The sequence below is a fragment of the Sorex araneus genome, chromosome 3 (assembly GCF_027595985.1).
Source record: "Sorex araneus isolate mSorAra2 chromosome 3, mSorAra2.pri, whole genome shotgun sequence".
Taxonomy (NCBI): domain Eukaryota; kingdom Metazoa; phylum Chordata; class Mammalia; order Eulipotyphla; family Soricidae; genus Sorex; species Sorex araneus.
The window spans coordinates 213,666,335-213,682,794 of record NC_073304.1 but is presented as its reverse complement, the minus strand read 5'-3'; the positions used below and the strand labels follow the sequence as shown (position 1 = coordinate 213,682,794).

The 16,460-nt window shown below is 64.4% G+C and overlaps 1 protein-coding gene across 1 annotated transcript; it reads right to left on the bottom strand.

Moving 5' to 3' along the window:
• Positions 1-1,870: 1,870 nt before the first annotated feature.
• On the bottom strand, positions 1,871-14,985 carry PPP1R9B (protein phosphatase 1 regulatory subunit 9B). Its single transcript, XM_004608899.2, has 10 exons — positions 13,030-14,985; positions 9,148-9,280; positions 8,234-8,354; positions 6,879-6,983; positions 6,083-6,218; positions 5,521-5,673; positions 5,369-5,422; positions 3,784-4,013; positions 3,453-3,549; positions 1,871-3,341 (listed from the first exon to the last, which is right to left on the bottom strand). The coding sequence occupies exons 1-10, from the start codon at positions 14,455-14,457 to the stop codon at positions 3,288-3,290; spliced, it is 2,511 nt and encodes an 836-aa protein (XP_004608956.2). The 5' UTR covers positions 14,458-14,985; the 3' UTR covers positions 1,871-3,287.
• Between the last annotated feature and the right edge of the window lie 1,475 nt (positions 14,986-16,460).

Genomic DNA, 16,460 nt, shown 5'->3' with positions numbered 1-16,460 from the left:
CGGGGGCAGGAGGGCACAGCGAGTGTGTGTCTCTTCCTGGCTGGAGGTCCAGGGAGGGCTCCGTTCCTCACAGTAAATTTAGTTTCGGGGAACCGAGGAAGGCCATTGTCTGATTTCGCTCTCTGAGCGTAAGGGCTGGGGTTATGGCACTCCTCCAGCTCCCCGGACTCAGCGGAAACAGGGCTGAGCGGAGGTGACAAGCTGCCCATGGTCCAGCCTGTCGTCACTAGACAGAGCCCCAGACATGGGTGTGTCATATGGATGAGTCACACTTCAGGCCTGAGGCAGCTGAAGCCAAGCCACAAACAGCATCGCAGCCACACATGGCTCAGGCTTATTGGGGGCCGCTCCTTGGTCCCCCTTTTGGAAGTGTGAAGGCCCCCCACCCTGTGGGGACAGATGGGGGCCCTTCGGACCCCCCTGAATACTTAGCCCCAGTTAGACCAGCGGAAGGCCTCACTACAGCCCTGGGCTGCCCCCCACGCCCCCAAAAGACCCAGCCACCGTTTCTTGGCACATCTTGGCCAGGGTTCCTGTGTAGGCAGGCCTTGGTGTTCTCTGGAGTCGCAGATTAAGGTGTGGTGACCTTCAGATTGGGGCTTTAGCCATCTACTTGTCCTGGCTGCTCAGAGAAGAGCCTGGAGCAGCCTGACCCCCTCCCCTCCCCAGGTTTCCAGGTCAGCTCTGGTGGGTGGCAGGTCTTAGGCGGCACCAGAGCTACAGCTTCTTTTGGTTTTTTGTTTTGTTTTGTTTTTTTGCTTTTTGGGTCACACCCGGCGATGCACAGGGGTCACTGCTGGCTTTGCACTCAGGAACCACCCCTGGTGGTGCTCAGGGGACCATATGGGATGCTGGGAATCGAACCCGGGTCGGCCGCGTGCAAGGCAAACGCCCTACCCACTGTGCTATCACTCCAGCCCCACTACAGCTTCTTTTGAATGGAAGCTCCAGGAAGCCAGATCGTGGCTTAGTGTAAACAGAGCCACCGGGGGGAACAGCTGCCTCCAGAATTGCCCCTGAGAATCCCGGCCAAGGCCACTGACCGTGGGGGGCTGGCAGAGACCCCTCAGATGTTGGAGACTCCTGCTCCTACTGGTAAAGGGCAAAGGACAATGAGACTCCCCAGGAGAGCAGGCCAGGGACCCCCACGTGCTTCCTAGCTACCCAGCAGCCACAGCCAGAACCTCGGCCCCGATTCCCTTCTGACTCTCCCTTCTCCCTGACAGGACACCAGAGCTGACCCTGGGCTTGGACCCCCGTGTCTGCAGTCCCAGAGCATGGGCATCCGAGCTGACGGCGTAAGCAAACTGACTTGCCACACACCTGGGCTCCTAAAGCCTGGCGGCTCCCCACCCCGCCATCCTTGGATCTGGGAAGGAAACTGACGTCCCAACTCCCACCCTTGAGCCCTTACTCCCCCCTGTCCAGTCCCACCGCCACAGGCGGCTTCTGGGAATAGGAAGCTGGGTGTCCCTTGGGATCGGAGTCTCCTGCCCTTACCACTCTTAACTCTGCCTCTGATTCCCACCAGAAGCCTTGTTAGAAAGATGCAGCCAGGGGCCAGAAAGATGGTGCAGCAGGCAAGGGGCCTGCCTTGCTCGCGGATGCCCCGGATTCAATTCTTAGCATCCCACATTATCTTGTGTGCACCACCAGGAATGGCTCCTGAGCGCAGAGCCAGGCTAACCCCAAAGCACGATTGACAGGCATAGCCCAAATACCATTAAAAAAAAAAAAGCCAGAATTCTCTAGAAAGCCCAGCCAGTTAACCCACAGGTGCTGAAAGGAGGGATGCAGGCAGGACGCTCCCACCCAACCCCCCTGGGGGACCTCTCCGCTTCCCGGCACGGCAAGAAACCAGGCGCGAGGCTCCGGGGGCGGCTTTTATGGGGACAACCTGACAGAGGGCATGGTCCGTACAAAACCGGGAACAATACATACATATATATATTATATACAGAGACGCGGCCCCGCGGAGGCGGGCGGGCGGCCCAGCGCAGGCCGGGGGCGCCCACGGCCCCGCCCCCCGCCCGCCGGGGCGCAGGAGGTGAAGTGCGCGCGCCCCGCGCCCGCGCCTGCCCGGGCAGCCCGCGCTCCCAGCGGTGGGGCACGTGGGAACTGGGAGGGGTGCGGTGGGGGCAGAAATACTGATCGATGGCCGGGTCTATTTACAGGGGGGGTGGGGTTTGAAGCCGAAACGGACGGGACCCGGGTGGGGGGGGAAGGGTGTCTGTTTTTAAAAAAAGAACCCAAACCAAGACGGTGCAGGGGCAGGTAGAGGCGGTTGTCGTAGGGGAGAGGAGTCAGAAGGGGGAGGGGACCTGGGGCGGGGTCACACCTCCCTTGGTCCAAGCCCCAATTTGGGGTTCAAGTGGGGAAACGGAATCGATTTCACTAGAAAGCAGGCTGCGGTAGGGCGGCCCTGGTCTCCAAAAAGATGAGAACTAGTAAAATTTTGCCCTCCAGTCAAAACACGGGAAAAGAGTGGCAGGAGTGGGGTGCGGCTGGGTCACGGTGTTAGTACAAGGCTTCCAGGTGTGGCCCCGCAGGGCAGGGCGGCCCCCCTGTGACGGAGGCCGGCCTGAGCTGACCCCCTCTCCTCCCTGGCGTTCACAGGCTCGACCAGGGACCCTGGGCCCCGGAGAGGCCGCAGAAGTTTCAGGAAGAGGTTATGGCTATTTGGCACCTGGGAGAGGGGAGGCACAAGGAGAAAATTGAGGACTGCTGCCCCGGGAAAGGAGAAACGGGGGACCAGGTGTCCTGGATGCCCCCTTCCCTTCCCTACTCTCACTCCTTTTCCTGAAGGATAAGAGTGTCAGTGCAGGGCCTGGCTCTGGGGGGATGCTCCCCCCCAGCAGGAGGGCGGGAATGAACACACAGCACGGGGAAGGGGGCAGGGAAAGGGCCCAGAAGGGGGCGTCTCCTGTCCAGAGGCCCAGGGGCAGGAGCAGCGGCCAGGCGGTGAGATGCTGGGAGAGTGCCCGGCCCCCTCCAGTCCAGAGTCAAAGGCTGGAGGCTGGGAAGGCTGGCAGTTTGGTCTGCAGGTCCTTGTGTCCATCCACCATCCAGGCCGGCTCTCGGCAGCCTGCCCAGGAGCGGAGCTTTTTGAGCCGCCGCCCGCTTGAAGGAGCCTGTGCTCGGCCCGCTGGTCCCTGAAGCTGGGGGGCAGGGGAGGGGGTGTCGGGGCACCTGTCCCCAGGCTGGCAGGGGTGGGGTGGAGTGTTGAGGACAGGGGAGGGAGGGCAGAGGGAGGGAACTCCTGTTGTCCAGTCTGGGAGTGCTTCCTGTTAGGTGGAGTTGGAATTCCGCAGTGTCTGCAGGCTCCCTTCCAGTTCTGAGATCTGGAGAACAGAGGAGCGGGAGTGAGCTTTCGCAGGGACCCTCCCTCCCTTCAGAACCCAGAGGGGGTGTGGGTGGGAGCTGCCACCAGGGCTCCGGGCCTGGGGCCTCACCTTGTCCAGGAGCTTGTCCATCTCCTCCTTCCTTGCCAGCTCCGACTCCTCCAGCACCCGGCGCTGGGCCGTCTCCTTTTTCAGGAACTCAATCTCCCTGGGGACCCGGGGAGAAGGGGACGGAGAGCAGTGAGGGGTGTGGTGCTCTAGCTGGGGTCCTCAGGCCGCCCCCTCCCACCCTGGACCGCTCCACCCCTTCTCCTCTCCCTGTGCTCCAGAGGTTCCCCTGGGCCCCCCAGAGCCCGTGGGCCATGGCCTGCGCTGCCTCGACGCCCGGCTAGCCCAGGTCAGCAGGGGTGAGGAGGGGCCCGCCGCAGCCTCGGCCACGTACTTCTGCTGGTAGTCCTTGATGAGGCGCTTGGCCTTACTGTACTTGCGCTCCAGGGCCTGGTACTGGGCCTGCGTCTCCCGCAGGTGCTCGTCCACGGCCTGGCACAGGCTCTGGGCCTCGCCCCAGTAGCCCTCCAGCTTCTCCATGCGCTCCTTGTTCTCCTCCACGCTCTGCTCCAGCTGCGCCTTCTCCACCCGCCACCGGCCCTTCTCCTGCTCCAGGCTCTGCAGCTGAGAGAGGAAGGGGCAACACCGGGTTGGAGGGAGGCAGAGGGGGGCCCGGGAGCACCCCCATCCTTCCTGGCACCGGCCAGTCTCTGGAGCCCACCCACTCGCAATGGCTGAGCCTGAGAACCGAAACCCCGAGGGGAGAGGTGGGCCTCAGCTCCCAGGCCAGGGGCCCTGGCGCTGAACCGCACTCCAGGAATGCAGGAGGCCGGAGCAGGGCCTGACCAGCCTGGTAGCTTACAGGAGGCAGCGGCTGCACTGGGCCTGTGCGCTGCCATCTGCAGGATGGGCGCCCTGTGTCTGAGCCGGGCCTGAGGGCTGCAGCGGGCTGGCAGTGGGAGGGAGCAGAGCGAGGGGCCCGTCTGCAGCTCTGTAGCTCAGGCCCTGACCTTCCCTGAGGCCCCCTGAGGCCCACGGACACCGCAGCCACCCTGGCCGTCCGGCTCTGCCTCCCCTTTCCACACACTCAGTCCGGGGGTGTCCTCCACACCATGAAGACTCTGCCTTCTGCCTGTGACCCGCCGGTGCTCCCAGGTGAACCTTCACTCCTGAGGGTGCCCGGGTGCCCTCTGTGGCCTCACCTCTCCCTGCCTCTTGGGCAGCAGCCTTGGGTCAGACGGCCTGTGTCTGACAGACGTGCCATCAGAGGCCCATGAGCGTGTGTGCCTGGAGCGGGCTGGCACCCAGCATACGTGTAGGCGTCTGTGGAGGGTATGTGTGTGATTCTGATAGTGCATGTGTGTGCCACCATCTGGCAGCGCCGGCACCTCGCCTATCCTGGGGCTCTCCTGCGCCGTGACGCTGTCTGAGCAGCGCATAGCTATGGGGTGAGGGGCGGGGGCTCTGCAAACCCGGACCTGCGTGAGGCAGGGCTGCTGGGCTCCCGTTGTGGGGCGAACGGGTGTGTGGGTGCGTGTGGCTAGGTTCCTGTCAGCATGTGTGTATACACATGGGTGTGTGCCTGTGCGCACACACACGCGTATGTGCCCCTGTGTATGCACGTGTGTGCAGGCAGTCCCATGCGCTCTGTCTTGATCTCTGGGCCCAGGTGAAATGGATTTACGGACAGTGTGGACCTGGGCTCCTGTCTTCACGGTCGACCCTCACTTCTCTGCACACACAGAATGGGCACAGGGCTGGAGGTCTGATGGGGATCCTCTCCCAGGGAGCCCTTGGTGCCACTGTCATTGTGGCACATGAGGAGTTGGTGGGTGGAGACTGGGCACCGAGCAGGAAGCTGTTCTGAGCACCCCACTGCCCACCCGAGCTGCAGGGAGGCGGCGGATACACGCCTCTATGTGAGTGTGTGAGGCTGAGGGGGGCGCCCGCAGACCCCGCACCCACCGGGGCAGCCTCACCTTTCTCTTCAGCTGCTGGATCTCTGCCTCCGTCACGGCGTGCTTGATCTGGAGCTGCGAGGATAGGACAGGGGCGTTAGCTCTGCTGGGCTGGCCAAGGCCGCTGCCCGCCCCTGGCCCCCGACCCCTGACCCCCAGGCCCCGCCTCCCACCTCCTTGAACTTGTGCACCAGCTTCTCTGGCTCCATGTCCACCGGGGACAGGGCGTCCTCGTTCTCTGCCAGCTCAAACACCTCGATGGCCATCTCGCCGCCGGGAAAGGTGGGGCTCAGCTCCTCGTCCTCATCGGTGGCATACTCTCCTGTCTGCAGAGGGAGAGAGGCAGCAGGGGCCCGCACCCCCTCAGCCTCAGCCCTCACAGCAGTGGGGTCACCCTGGGGCCTCCCTCAGACTAATGAAGACCTTCTCCCAGCAGACTGGCCGTTTGTGCCCCTCCCACTCTGGGGCTCGGGGTCTGGGCTGCTCCCTCGGCCCGGGTCTCCTGAGGGGAGTTTTGATTGGGCTTCCGCTCACTGGGGCCCAGAGGGAACGGACATCTCCCTGCAGGGCCAGGCTTATGGCAGTGTCCCTTCTGTCAGGTTAGTGGTCCTTTGAGGGAAGGGTCTGCATGCTCTCACTGTCTGGGGTATCCTCCAGGCAAGCGCCCTGGACTGCGAGTGTTTCGTGTGGCCACCAGGGGGCGGTGGCGCTGGCCGCCAGGCTGAGAGTCCTTACCTCCTCATCGTCCTCCCCGTACTGGGCATACCGCTGCTCCATCATCTCCCGCTGCCATCGCTCCTGCTCCAGAGTCTGCTGAATTAGCTGTGCTACCTCGCTCTGCTCGCCTGGCCGCTCTCGGCCAATCATGAACCTGCAGGGACACCAGGGTCACCTCCGGCAGGATCCCGCCGTGCCTCTCCGGGCCCTCCCAGGGGAGGTGAATGAGCGGGCTGGGTCCCGAGGCCACCGTGTTAATAATGCACGGAGGAAGCCGGGCCCTTACTGGGTTTCCTTCCCCAGAGAGCCCACGGGCCACTGGCCAGTGCTGAGGATGGGCGCCCAGGACTGGCTCCGGGAGCTGCCAGGCTTTTCCCAGGCGCTGGAGGGGCCGGACTGCAGAGGTGTGTCTGGAGGGCACCCCGAGTGTCAGGAAGGGGGCGGGATGAGGGCCACTGGAGACAGGATGCAGAGGAAGCAGGGGGACTTCCAGGCCCGGTCCTGCTCTCCATGGCCACCCACATCCTGTTTCTCTCCGACACCCTCCCCTGGGGTCAGGGAGTGGTCCCCAGAAGCCACACGAGCGATGGACACAGCGCGTCCACGCAGCCCCTCTCAGAGTCCCCTGGATTACTAGCGGTCAGGGGAGAAGGGAGGAGGTGCCCGTGGGGACTCCAATCCGATGGCATTCTCCACCCCTGCTGGTTCTCTGGCGACAGAAACCAGAGGGCTGTCTGGAGGTGCTGGGGATGGTGGGCACTGGCCAGCCCCCTGCCTGTGGAGCCCCCCAGCCCCCGTGGCGTTCTGTCCTCACCGCACGCGGCCCTTGGTGTTCCGGAGCACGGAGGCGGCGAAGCTCTGTGTCACTCCCACCAGACTTGTCCCATCCACCTCCACCAGGAGGTCATTCACCTGGATCCTGAAGGGATGACACGGGGTGAGGGGCGGCCCAGGAAGCACAGGGCCCTGGCCTGGTCTGGCTGTGAACGGAGCGAGTCTGGGGAGCAGGGAGCCCCTGCAGCATGTGGCCAGGAACCGGCACGCATCACTCGCCGGCCCTGCCAAGGCACTCGGTCCCCGCCTCTCAGCTACAGCAGCATGGCAGCCCAGAGCTCCGCCCGCACCCCCCCATCCCTGCACTGCTGCTCAGACCCAGCCCTGCGTGCCTGGGACCCCCGTAAACTGCTCCCAGGACACGCGGGTGGTGCCGCACCCTGATATACTGCTCTGCTGGCTCCTCACAGGCTGCGGGGCCCTGGACACCTGCTTCCTCGTCCCTCCCTCGGCTCAGGCCTCCATAAAGGCTCCCCCGGGGAAGCGACCGTGTTACCCCTGGGAACAGCCTGCCCCATGCGTCACACATGGACACCGGCTAGAGGACACACATACATGCTCTATACTCCCACAGGGACTGGCTCCGCCAGCTCCATCCCTGTGTGAAGAAGCTGGGCGTGCACCCTTCCTGTCCTCTGCCCCCGTCCCCACGCCATCTGTCCACTGCGGAGCCTCCAGATGAGGTCACCCACCTCTAGCAGCTTTTTGGGTCTCTGTCTTTTGGGCCATACCTGGAGATGCTGGGGACCAAACCCAGGTCTCCACATGTAAAGCATGTGCTCCAGCCCTGCCTCTCGCCCCCACGTCACCCCCCCTCAGAGGGACACCCCTCACCTTTACATGGAAGGCATCTGAGATTAGAGGGACCCCGATGTTAAAGCCCTGCTCACAATAATCCTGGTGTGGCCCCAAAGTCCTCACACCACAACACGCACACATATACCGAACCACACACACACACACACACACACACACACTCCTACATACAGATTTCACATACACATACCGCAGCCTACATGCACACTTCTCCATAACACAGCCTTTATACACACACCTACAGACGTCACACACACACACATACACACACACACACCCCTATACACCACAGCCTACACACACACATTCAGAGACTCCTTCCATATACTCACACAGCCTCCCCCACATATACTCAGTTTCATATACACACAATCCACACTCACACAGATTCTCCCACATACACTCACACATACTCATACAACCTCCCCATCACACACACACACACACACACACACACACACACAGTCTGCCTGATCCCCAGGGTGGGGCCTCCCACCCAGAGGTGCCAGGGGACCTCACCTGCCGTCGCGGTGGGCAGCGCCGCCTTCAGTCACGGTCTTCACGAAGATGCCCAGCTTCTCGAGGCCCATGTCTGCCCCCGCGCCCATGCCGATGATGCTGATGCCCAGGCCCTCCGAGTCTGCGGGCAGAGGGCGAGCGTGCAGGGAGCGCTGGTGGGCAGGGCAGGCTCCCCGCTCTCACCCGAGGCAGCCCCCAGCTCAGGAGACCTGCCTGGACAGCCAGCTGGACTCTAGGCCCCTCCCTCTCTGCCTGGGGACCCAGAGCGCAGGTCCCTCCTGCCTTTCCCCTCACCCAGCTGTCCCTACCACCAGAGTCTGCCCAGCACCCCAGCCACCCACCGCCAGCCTGGGGGTCACCTGGATCCCTCCCTCCCCGCCTACAGCCCAACCGCCACATCCTGCCTCTTCTGTCCCCCTGAAAGCCCACTTTCTGCACTGTCCTTCTCTGGGAGTCGCTCCCCCCCCATCACGGCCTGCTGGCGGGGGTCTTTCTAGAACATCTTTCCGTGGCTCCCATCTACCTTAGGAAACCAAACGGCCTTCCTGGGGGACACGAGACCTGGGACACAGGCCAGGCCCCCCTCACTGTCTGAATCCAGTCAAGCCCGAGTCCCTCCTGTTCCTCGGGTCTGACTTGGGGCAAACACACAGCCCCCAGCCCTGTTCCCGCATAGCTGCCTCCTGCAGGGCGTCCTGAGGTGAAGGCCCTGCTGGGGGTACTCCTGGCTCTGTGCTCAGGGGTGACTCCCAGGGGTTTTGGAGGGGACCATGTGGTGCATGCAAGGCCTGTCCCTCTCTGGTCCTGAGAAATCCTGCTTCTTCCCACGGTGGTCTGGCCAGCACAGAGCCCAGGACCCCTGGACTGCCCAACGCTGCAGCACGGCGGCGGCCCCATGGCCGGGCCCTTCTTACCCTTCTCCAGCTCCACGGGGAACAGCTCAAGCCTCTCCACCCGCTTCTCCAGCTCGTACTCGGCGGACGCCGCCATGGGGTCCACGTCCTCGTTGCGCCGGTCATAGTCCTCATTGGAGTAGGTGCTGAACACCTGTGGGTGCAGCCCATTAGAGGGGCGCCAGGGGACCCACCTTCACACACACACAAGCACATACATATACACACTCACTCTTGCAGTGGCTGAGAGCAGTGAGGACCAGCACCCACACACAGACACACACGATGGCTGAGAGTAGGGGGACTAACACCCACTCTCACAGACATATACACCCACACACCCACACCCACTCATGATGGCTGAGCACAGGGAGACCAGCACCCACACGCACACATACATGCACACACACACACACCACACACACATACATATATACACACACTCTCGGTGTCTGAGGGCAGGGAGGACCAGCACCCACACACAGACACACACACACAGACACACACTCACGATGGCTGAGAGTAGGGGGACAGCACCTACACGCACAGACAAATACACCTACATACATACACATACACACACACACACGATGGCTGAGAGCAGGGGGACCAGCAACCACACTCACAGACATATACACCCACGTACACACACACACACACACACTCGTGATGGCTGAGAGCAGGGGGACCAGCACCCACACACACAGACATATACACCTACATACATACATACATACACACACACACACACACACATATTCACAATGGCTGAGAGCAGGGAGACCAGCAACCACACTCACAGACATATAACCCCCACACACACCCACACACTCATGATGGCTGAGAGCAGGGAGACCAGCACCCACACGCACAGATACACGCACACACACATACATACATATATATACACAGTTGCAGTGGCTGAGAACAGGGAGGACCAGCACCCACACTCATATATATATATATATATATATATATATATATACATACACATACACACACACACACACTCTCACACACACACTACTATATATACACAGTTGCAGTGGCTGAGAGCAGGGAGGACCAGCACCCACACTCACACAGTGGCTGGGAGCCGAGTAGAGCAGCATTCACACACACACACACACACACACACACACACACACACACACACACACACACACACACACACACACACACACACACACACACACACACACACACACACACACACACACCCAGAGGCAGTGGGTGAACAGGGCAGACCAGCACTCACACACAAACATAGCGGCAGAGAGCAGGGCAGAGCAGGGCGGACCTGGACCCACAACCACACACACCACCCCAGAGGAGCTCAAGAGCCCTTCCCGCGCCCCAAGTGACCCCACTCAGAGACCATGGGCATGAGCGAGCACACCAGGAGAAAAGGAACGGGCCATCCTCGAGAAGGTGTCCAGCACTGGGCCCGGGTCCCCTGCACCCAGGCAGAGCCGCAGAAGAGGCAGAACAACGAGAGTAGGAGGGGGCAGGAGGGGGAAGATGCTGGAAGCTACCAGATGGGGATGGCGGGGGGGGGGGCGGAGTGAGACCCCAGGAGGGTTCAGAGGGGGGGCAGGCTGACTGTGGAGGGGCACCCAGGATTCCTAGCCAAGGCTGGGGTGAGGGACCACCGCCCCTCATGGCCAGGGGCCCCAGGGTTCTGCTTCATGGCCAGGCCTGGGTCACTCCGGACTCTGCTCAGTCATCCCCAACCCCAGGGACACGAGGGGGCCCGGGCAGGTAAGGACCAGGGAGGCATCAGCCACAACCAGTCCACAGTGCGCCCGGCTCTGGGGGACCCTGGCCAGCCCTGCCCGCTGCCCCTGCCCGCTATCTTGGCTGAGTGGGCCGAGCTCTGAGCCCCGACAGGGGTGCCCTCGGCAGGAGGTGAGTGAGCTCCACTGGGGTCCCCCACACGGTTGTGCTTCACTGCCTGCAGCGACAGGCTGGCACCACTCGGAGCCAAGCGGGGGCGAGGCTGGGCGAGGGCAGCGCTAAGGAGGGGGAAGTCTGGCTGCAGGCCTGAGGCGCCAGGAGCAGGCCCACGGGCACCCTGGCCGGCATTCTTGTGCCCAGGGCTGGGTCTGGGCTTGCTCAGTGTCACCAGCCGCGCCCCCCCACCCCCCGAGGCTGGCTCTCGTGCACAGGGGGCGGGGGGTGTGCTCCCAGGGTAAACCCTGAGCTGCCTCTAAACTGGCTGCCCTCAATTCCACAGACCCGAGAAACTGGCACTCAGGCCTGAAAGTTCCTTGGCCCTCCCTCGGGCAGCAGCCCCCTGGGGCACGCCACCTGGTGTGCAGTGCCAGTTCCAAGGTCACCCGCGGTGCCCAGCCAGGCCCTGGAAGATGGGTGGCACGATCCCACTGCACGGCAGGGGCGCCCCGGTCTGGGGACAGGGCCGGTGAGATGCACCACTGGGTTTGGCCCACTTTCCCATCCGAGTCCCCGCCTGTCACCCTCTGCTCTAGCAGATGGCATCTTCCCTTCATCAGTTTTTAGGGTGATCTGGATCACCCAAACTTCTTCCGGGCACATATGTGTACATGCATGTGCACGCGCGTGCACACACACACACACACACAGCAGCGCACATGCACATCCTATGACCTCCAAAACAGCCCCACAGCCCCCCTTTCCTCAGCCCATCACACCCTACCCCCATGGGAATCCCGGCGTGAACCCCCAGACCCCTCCATGGTGCACTGCTTCACGCCCATCCTCTGAACTCATCACAGTCTGGACCTGTCCTCCACCAGGGCCAGAACTAGGCCACTGGAGACACGACACTGGACACAGTGTCCCAGGAGAGAGGTGCAGGGAGAAGGGAAAGCCCCCCCGGCCCGCTGCCCAGGAGGAGGAGGGGGAAATCCCAGGGAAGTCACCCAGCCAGGGCAGCACCCTCAGCCCTCATGGGGGTGGGGTACTTACTGGGCAGCTGAGAGGAGACTTGGGGGAACTGCTAGCAAATGGGTGGGGGGAGGTTTTGGCAGGGAAGAAGTCAGGGCTGGATCACCCAGGCCAGGAAAGCCCCGTGACTTGGACACCCCAATAAAGACTCCAGGACTGGCACAGCAGAGGTGGCATGATTGAAGTGCCAGTGGGGGGGGGGAGGGGCAGTGGCTAGGTGCTCCTCCTGCACCCAGGATGGAACCCGGGAACCTCATACAAGCAGGCACCTGCCCAACCAACCACTAATGCTCCTCAGGAGAGGACCCTCCCCCATGGCCCCTGGGCACGGTTCTGGGCCTCACCTACAGCTGACAGGCCAGTCCCGGAGAATGGTGCAGGGGCAACATGAGAAACCCCTCCCCACCACAGAGCCAATGTGGGACCCCCAGGCCAATGTGGCAAGGCCCCGGGGGTGACCTGGGACTTCAGACTCTCCTGGGCAGCCGGGGAGCCCCACTGTCATGCCTGCACCCCACGTCGCCCCCAGTCACATGGCTGCAACCCGGCTCACCCTCCCAGAGCTGCTTCCTTCTTTCACTTCTGCAAAGTTGGGGTGAGGGTGGCAGGCTGGCCTTGGGAAGGGCAGATGACCTCCAAACCTTCATTCCGGGAAGTTTCCTGCGCCCTCCTCCCCCATCCCAGCACGCACCCACCCAAACGTACACACATACTTCCCAGGACCCTCCTGGGCCTGAAGGGTGCCACCCCCAGGGCCCTGGGCACCCCAGCAAGAACCCCGTGGCTCCCTAGCGCTGCCCTCACCGGAAACCCGCCCCCTCCGCCAAACAGCTGGAGCTCCCCCTCGTCCCCCTCAGGTGGTAACTTCTGGGGAGGGGGCTGGGTGGCAGTGGCTGAGTCAGCCTGCCACAGCCGGCTGGCAGGGCGGGGGCGAAGGCGCGCACGTGGCAGGGGCGCCCCGGGGGGCTCACTCACTTGGATGGGAGCGGTGCTGAAATGGATCTTCCGGCTCGGGGCCGGGTCCTCTTCCTCCGACAGCCCGGGGATCTCCACGCAGCCGGACTCGGGCTCATAGGGGGCCTCCCCGTCCTCCTCATCTTCCTCGTCGTCGTCCTCCTCCAGGGCACTGCCCTCGGAGTCCTCCCCGAGCCCGCTGTAGGCGCTCACATCGACCAGGTCCGCCTCCGAGAAGTCCTCCTTCCTGGACTCATCTGCCTCCTCTAGGGCCACGTCCGGGGCCCGACCGTTGCCCAGCCCTCTCTCGGGCGCCGCGGCGGCCGCCGCCGCTGCCGCTGCCTCCAGGGGGGCCGCCGGGGCCTGGGGCTCCTGGGGCGCGGGGCTGCCCGCGGTTGCCAAGGTGCTGCCATTCTCCAGGGCCGCGTGGACCGTCACCTCCGCCTGGATCACTTCCCCGGGCGCCGCCTCGGCCTCCGACTCCCCGCTCTCCTCCACCTCCACCGGCTTGATCTTGCGCACCTCCCGGGGCTTGGGCGGGGGGCGGGCCGGGGCCACTCGGTGCTGCGGGGGCTGCTGGCCCGCGGGGCCGCGCTCCTTCTCGGCGGCCGGCACATCCCCCGACGGGGCGGGCGGCGGCGGCGGCGGCGGCGGCGGCTGGAACACCCGGGACCGCTTGGTGACCAGCTTGGAGTTGACCTGCGGCCCGCCGGCCGCCCCCCGGGGCAGGCCCGGCCCGCGGTGCAGGCCGGTGCGGGCGTCGGCCTTCTCGAAGACGGCGCTGAGCTGGCTGACCGTCGGCGACACGGCGTCGGCGTCCAGCTTGTCCAGCGCCTCGGTGCTGCCGTTGAAGCGCACCACCACGTCCAGCTTCCGGTCCTGCAGGCCGGCGCGCTCCTGCCGCAGCAGCCGCCGCGCCGCCGCCTCGCGCTCGCCGCCCGCCGCGCCCGCACCCGCCGCCGCGGGCCCGCTGCGCTCGAACAGCTTCCGCGTCTCCTGCAGCCGCGACGGCGGGTGCGGCGGCGGCGCGGGCTGCGCCGAGGGCGCGGGCTTGGAGTCGAAGCGGCTCACGCGCTCCGACACGCTGGTGCCCAGCTTGAGCAGGGCGCTGTGGTCCACGTTCTCGTTGAGGCTGCTGGCCCGCGGCAGCGACAGGCGCACGCCGCCGCGCTCGGGCGCCCGCGGGGCCTCGGGGGCACCCGCGCCCCCGCCGCCGCCGCCGCCGCCCGCCTCGCCCGGCGGGCCCGCCGGCGTGCCCATCTGCAGGAACATACTTTTGATGCGGTGGACGTTGGAGCCATATTTCTTGTGGTGGGCCGCCTTGGGGGCCTCGTCGGGCCCCGGCGCGTCGGGCGGCTTCAGCGCCTGGATGCCCGCCTCGTAGGCGCTGCGGTGCGGGGAGGCGCTCCGGAGGGGACCTCCGGGCCCCCGCGGCTCCGTCTTCATCATGATGGGGGGAGCCGGGTTCGCATCCCCCGGCGGCCCGCTCCCCCCGTCCACCCGGCGGCTGGCCAAGTCGGGACCACCGCCCCCTCCCCCCCAAAAAAAAGAAATCCCCGAAAGGCCTGGGTTTGGGTTTTTTTTTTTTTAGGCTCCCCTTCCCAGCTGCCAAAAAATATTTTTTAATTTAAAATGGGGCTGTAAGGGGGGGAAAAAAATGATCGAGTGCCCTGTGCGGGTCGCCTCCCCCAATCGAGCTGCCCAGACAGCTCCCCGCTCGCCCCTCCAAGGCTCCCGCCGCCCCCCCGCGGCCTGGTAACGGTCGCCCCCACCCCAATTGGAAAAGCGGCGGCCGGGCCGGTGGCACGGCGAGCGCAGCCGGCGCAGGAGCAGCCGCGGCGGAGGCGGTGTCAGCGCGGCTGGCAGCCCCGGCGCCCCCCAGCCCGGCCGGGGGCCTTGGCGCTCGCGGGCCCCGGCACCCCGGCGCCCATGGCTGCTCGCCGAGCCCCGCCGCTCCGCCGCCGCCGCGCCTCCCTCCCTCCCTCCCTCCCCCCCGCGCCCCGAGCCTCGCTCTTTCTCCGGCGCTGCCCGAGCGGCGGCTGCCCGGCTCCGCGCGCCTGCCCTGCTCGCCGCCGCCGCCGGGGGACTGGCACCTCTGGGTCCTAGAGGGATCGGATTTCCGGGGCCGGAGCCTGGGAGCCCTCCCCTTCCCCTCCGCCCCGCCGCGCCCGCGCCCGCAGCCTTCCGCCGACCCCCCTGGCCGCGGCTCGCGCTCCCCACGGCCTCCCGGCTCGGCCTCCTCCGGCGGCTGCTCCCGGCCCCGGGCCACCGGACCTGCGATATAGCTGGCAGGCACCGCGGAGCACGGGGGTGGCCGTGCCGGCCCCGTCTCTCCGCCCCGAAAGGGACGGGGCATCACTGGGGAGGAGCGAGGGACGATTTCCTTCCAGTCCTTAAGAGATCCCCTCCTTTCCACCCTCAAGGGTCGAGGCCGCGAGCATCCAGAGTCGCCGGGGACATTTCGGTGGGAAAACTCAGATTCCCGGGCCTCCCCCCACCCCACCCGACTTGGTGAAGGGGAAGGCCAGGGAGGCAGGGCCCGGGCAGTTGCATTCGAACTTCTCCCCGGAAGGCACATTAGGGACTGAACTGTGCCCCCCCCCCGCCCCCCAACCCCCAAACGGACTTGTGCTAGAGGGTGGAGGAGGAGAGATGGGGAATGGAGGTGGCTCTCGCACTGCCAGGGGCCCCAAGGCTGCTCTGGGCCCTCTACGGAAGGGGGGGGGGAACCCTGCCCCCTGCCTGCTCTGCCTGCAGGGGGGAGGAACCCCAGTATCCCTGCCGCTCCCTAGGCTCCTGTTCCTCAAAGGGGAGGAAGAATTCTGGAGTCTGGGGCCAAGTAGCAACCTCGAAGGCTCTAACCTGGGTCCCTAACCCAAAGGGTCCGTCTAGCAGGTAGGGAGCGCGCCTTGCGTGTGGCCAACCCGGGTTCCATTCCAGCATCCCATATGGTCCCCAAAGCATGGCCAGGAGTAATTCCTGAGTGCAGAGCCTGAGCATCACTGGTTTGGCCCAGAAAACGAGAAAAATATTAATAAATTTAAAAAATTTTAAATAGAAAGGATTCAGGTCAGTGTGTATGGGGGGGGTGGAGTAGCAGGGGGTGACAATGACCTGTACACCCCAACCTTGCTCCCAGAAAACTGTTTTGAGGTGTAACCCCCTGACCCCACCTGCGTGTTTCGAGGGAACTGGGGCTGCCCTCAATCCCTCAGCAGGTCCTGGGGGTGGAGGTCCACGTTCCCGGATTTGACAGGTCCACATGCAGGGCCTCAGTCACGGATTCCAGAAAATGATGAACACTGTGGACCCTAGGACCCAGTGAACAACTCAGGCACAAAGCCTCCCCCCCACACTCCCAGCTGCTTCCTGCATCTCAGGCCTTCCCGGGGCCTCTGCCTCCTCCCCCTCCCTCTTCCCTTCCATCCTCTTCCTCTTCCCAGTCTCCCACA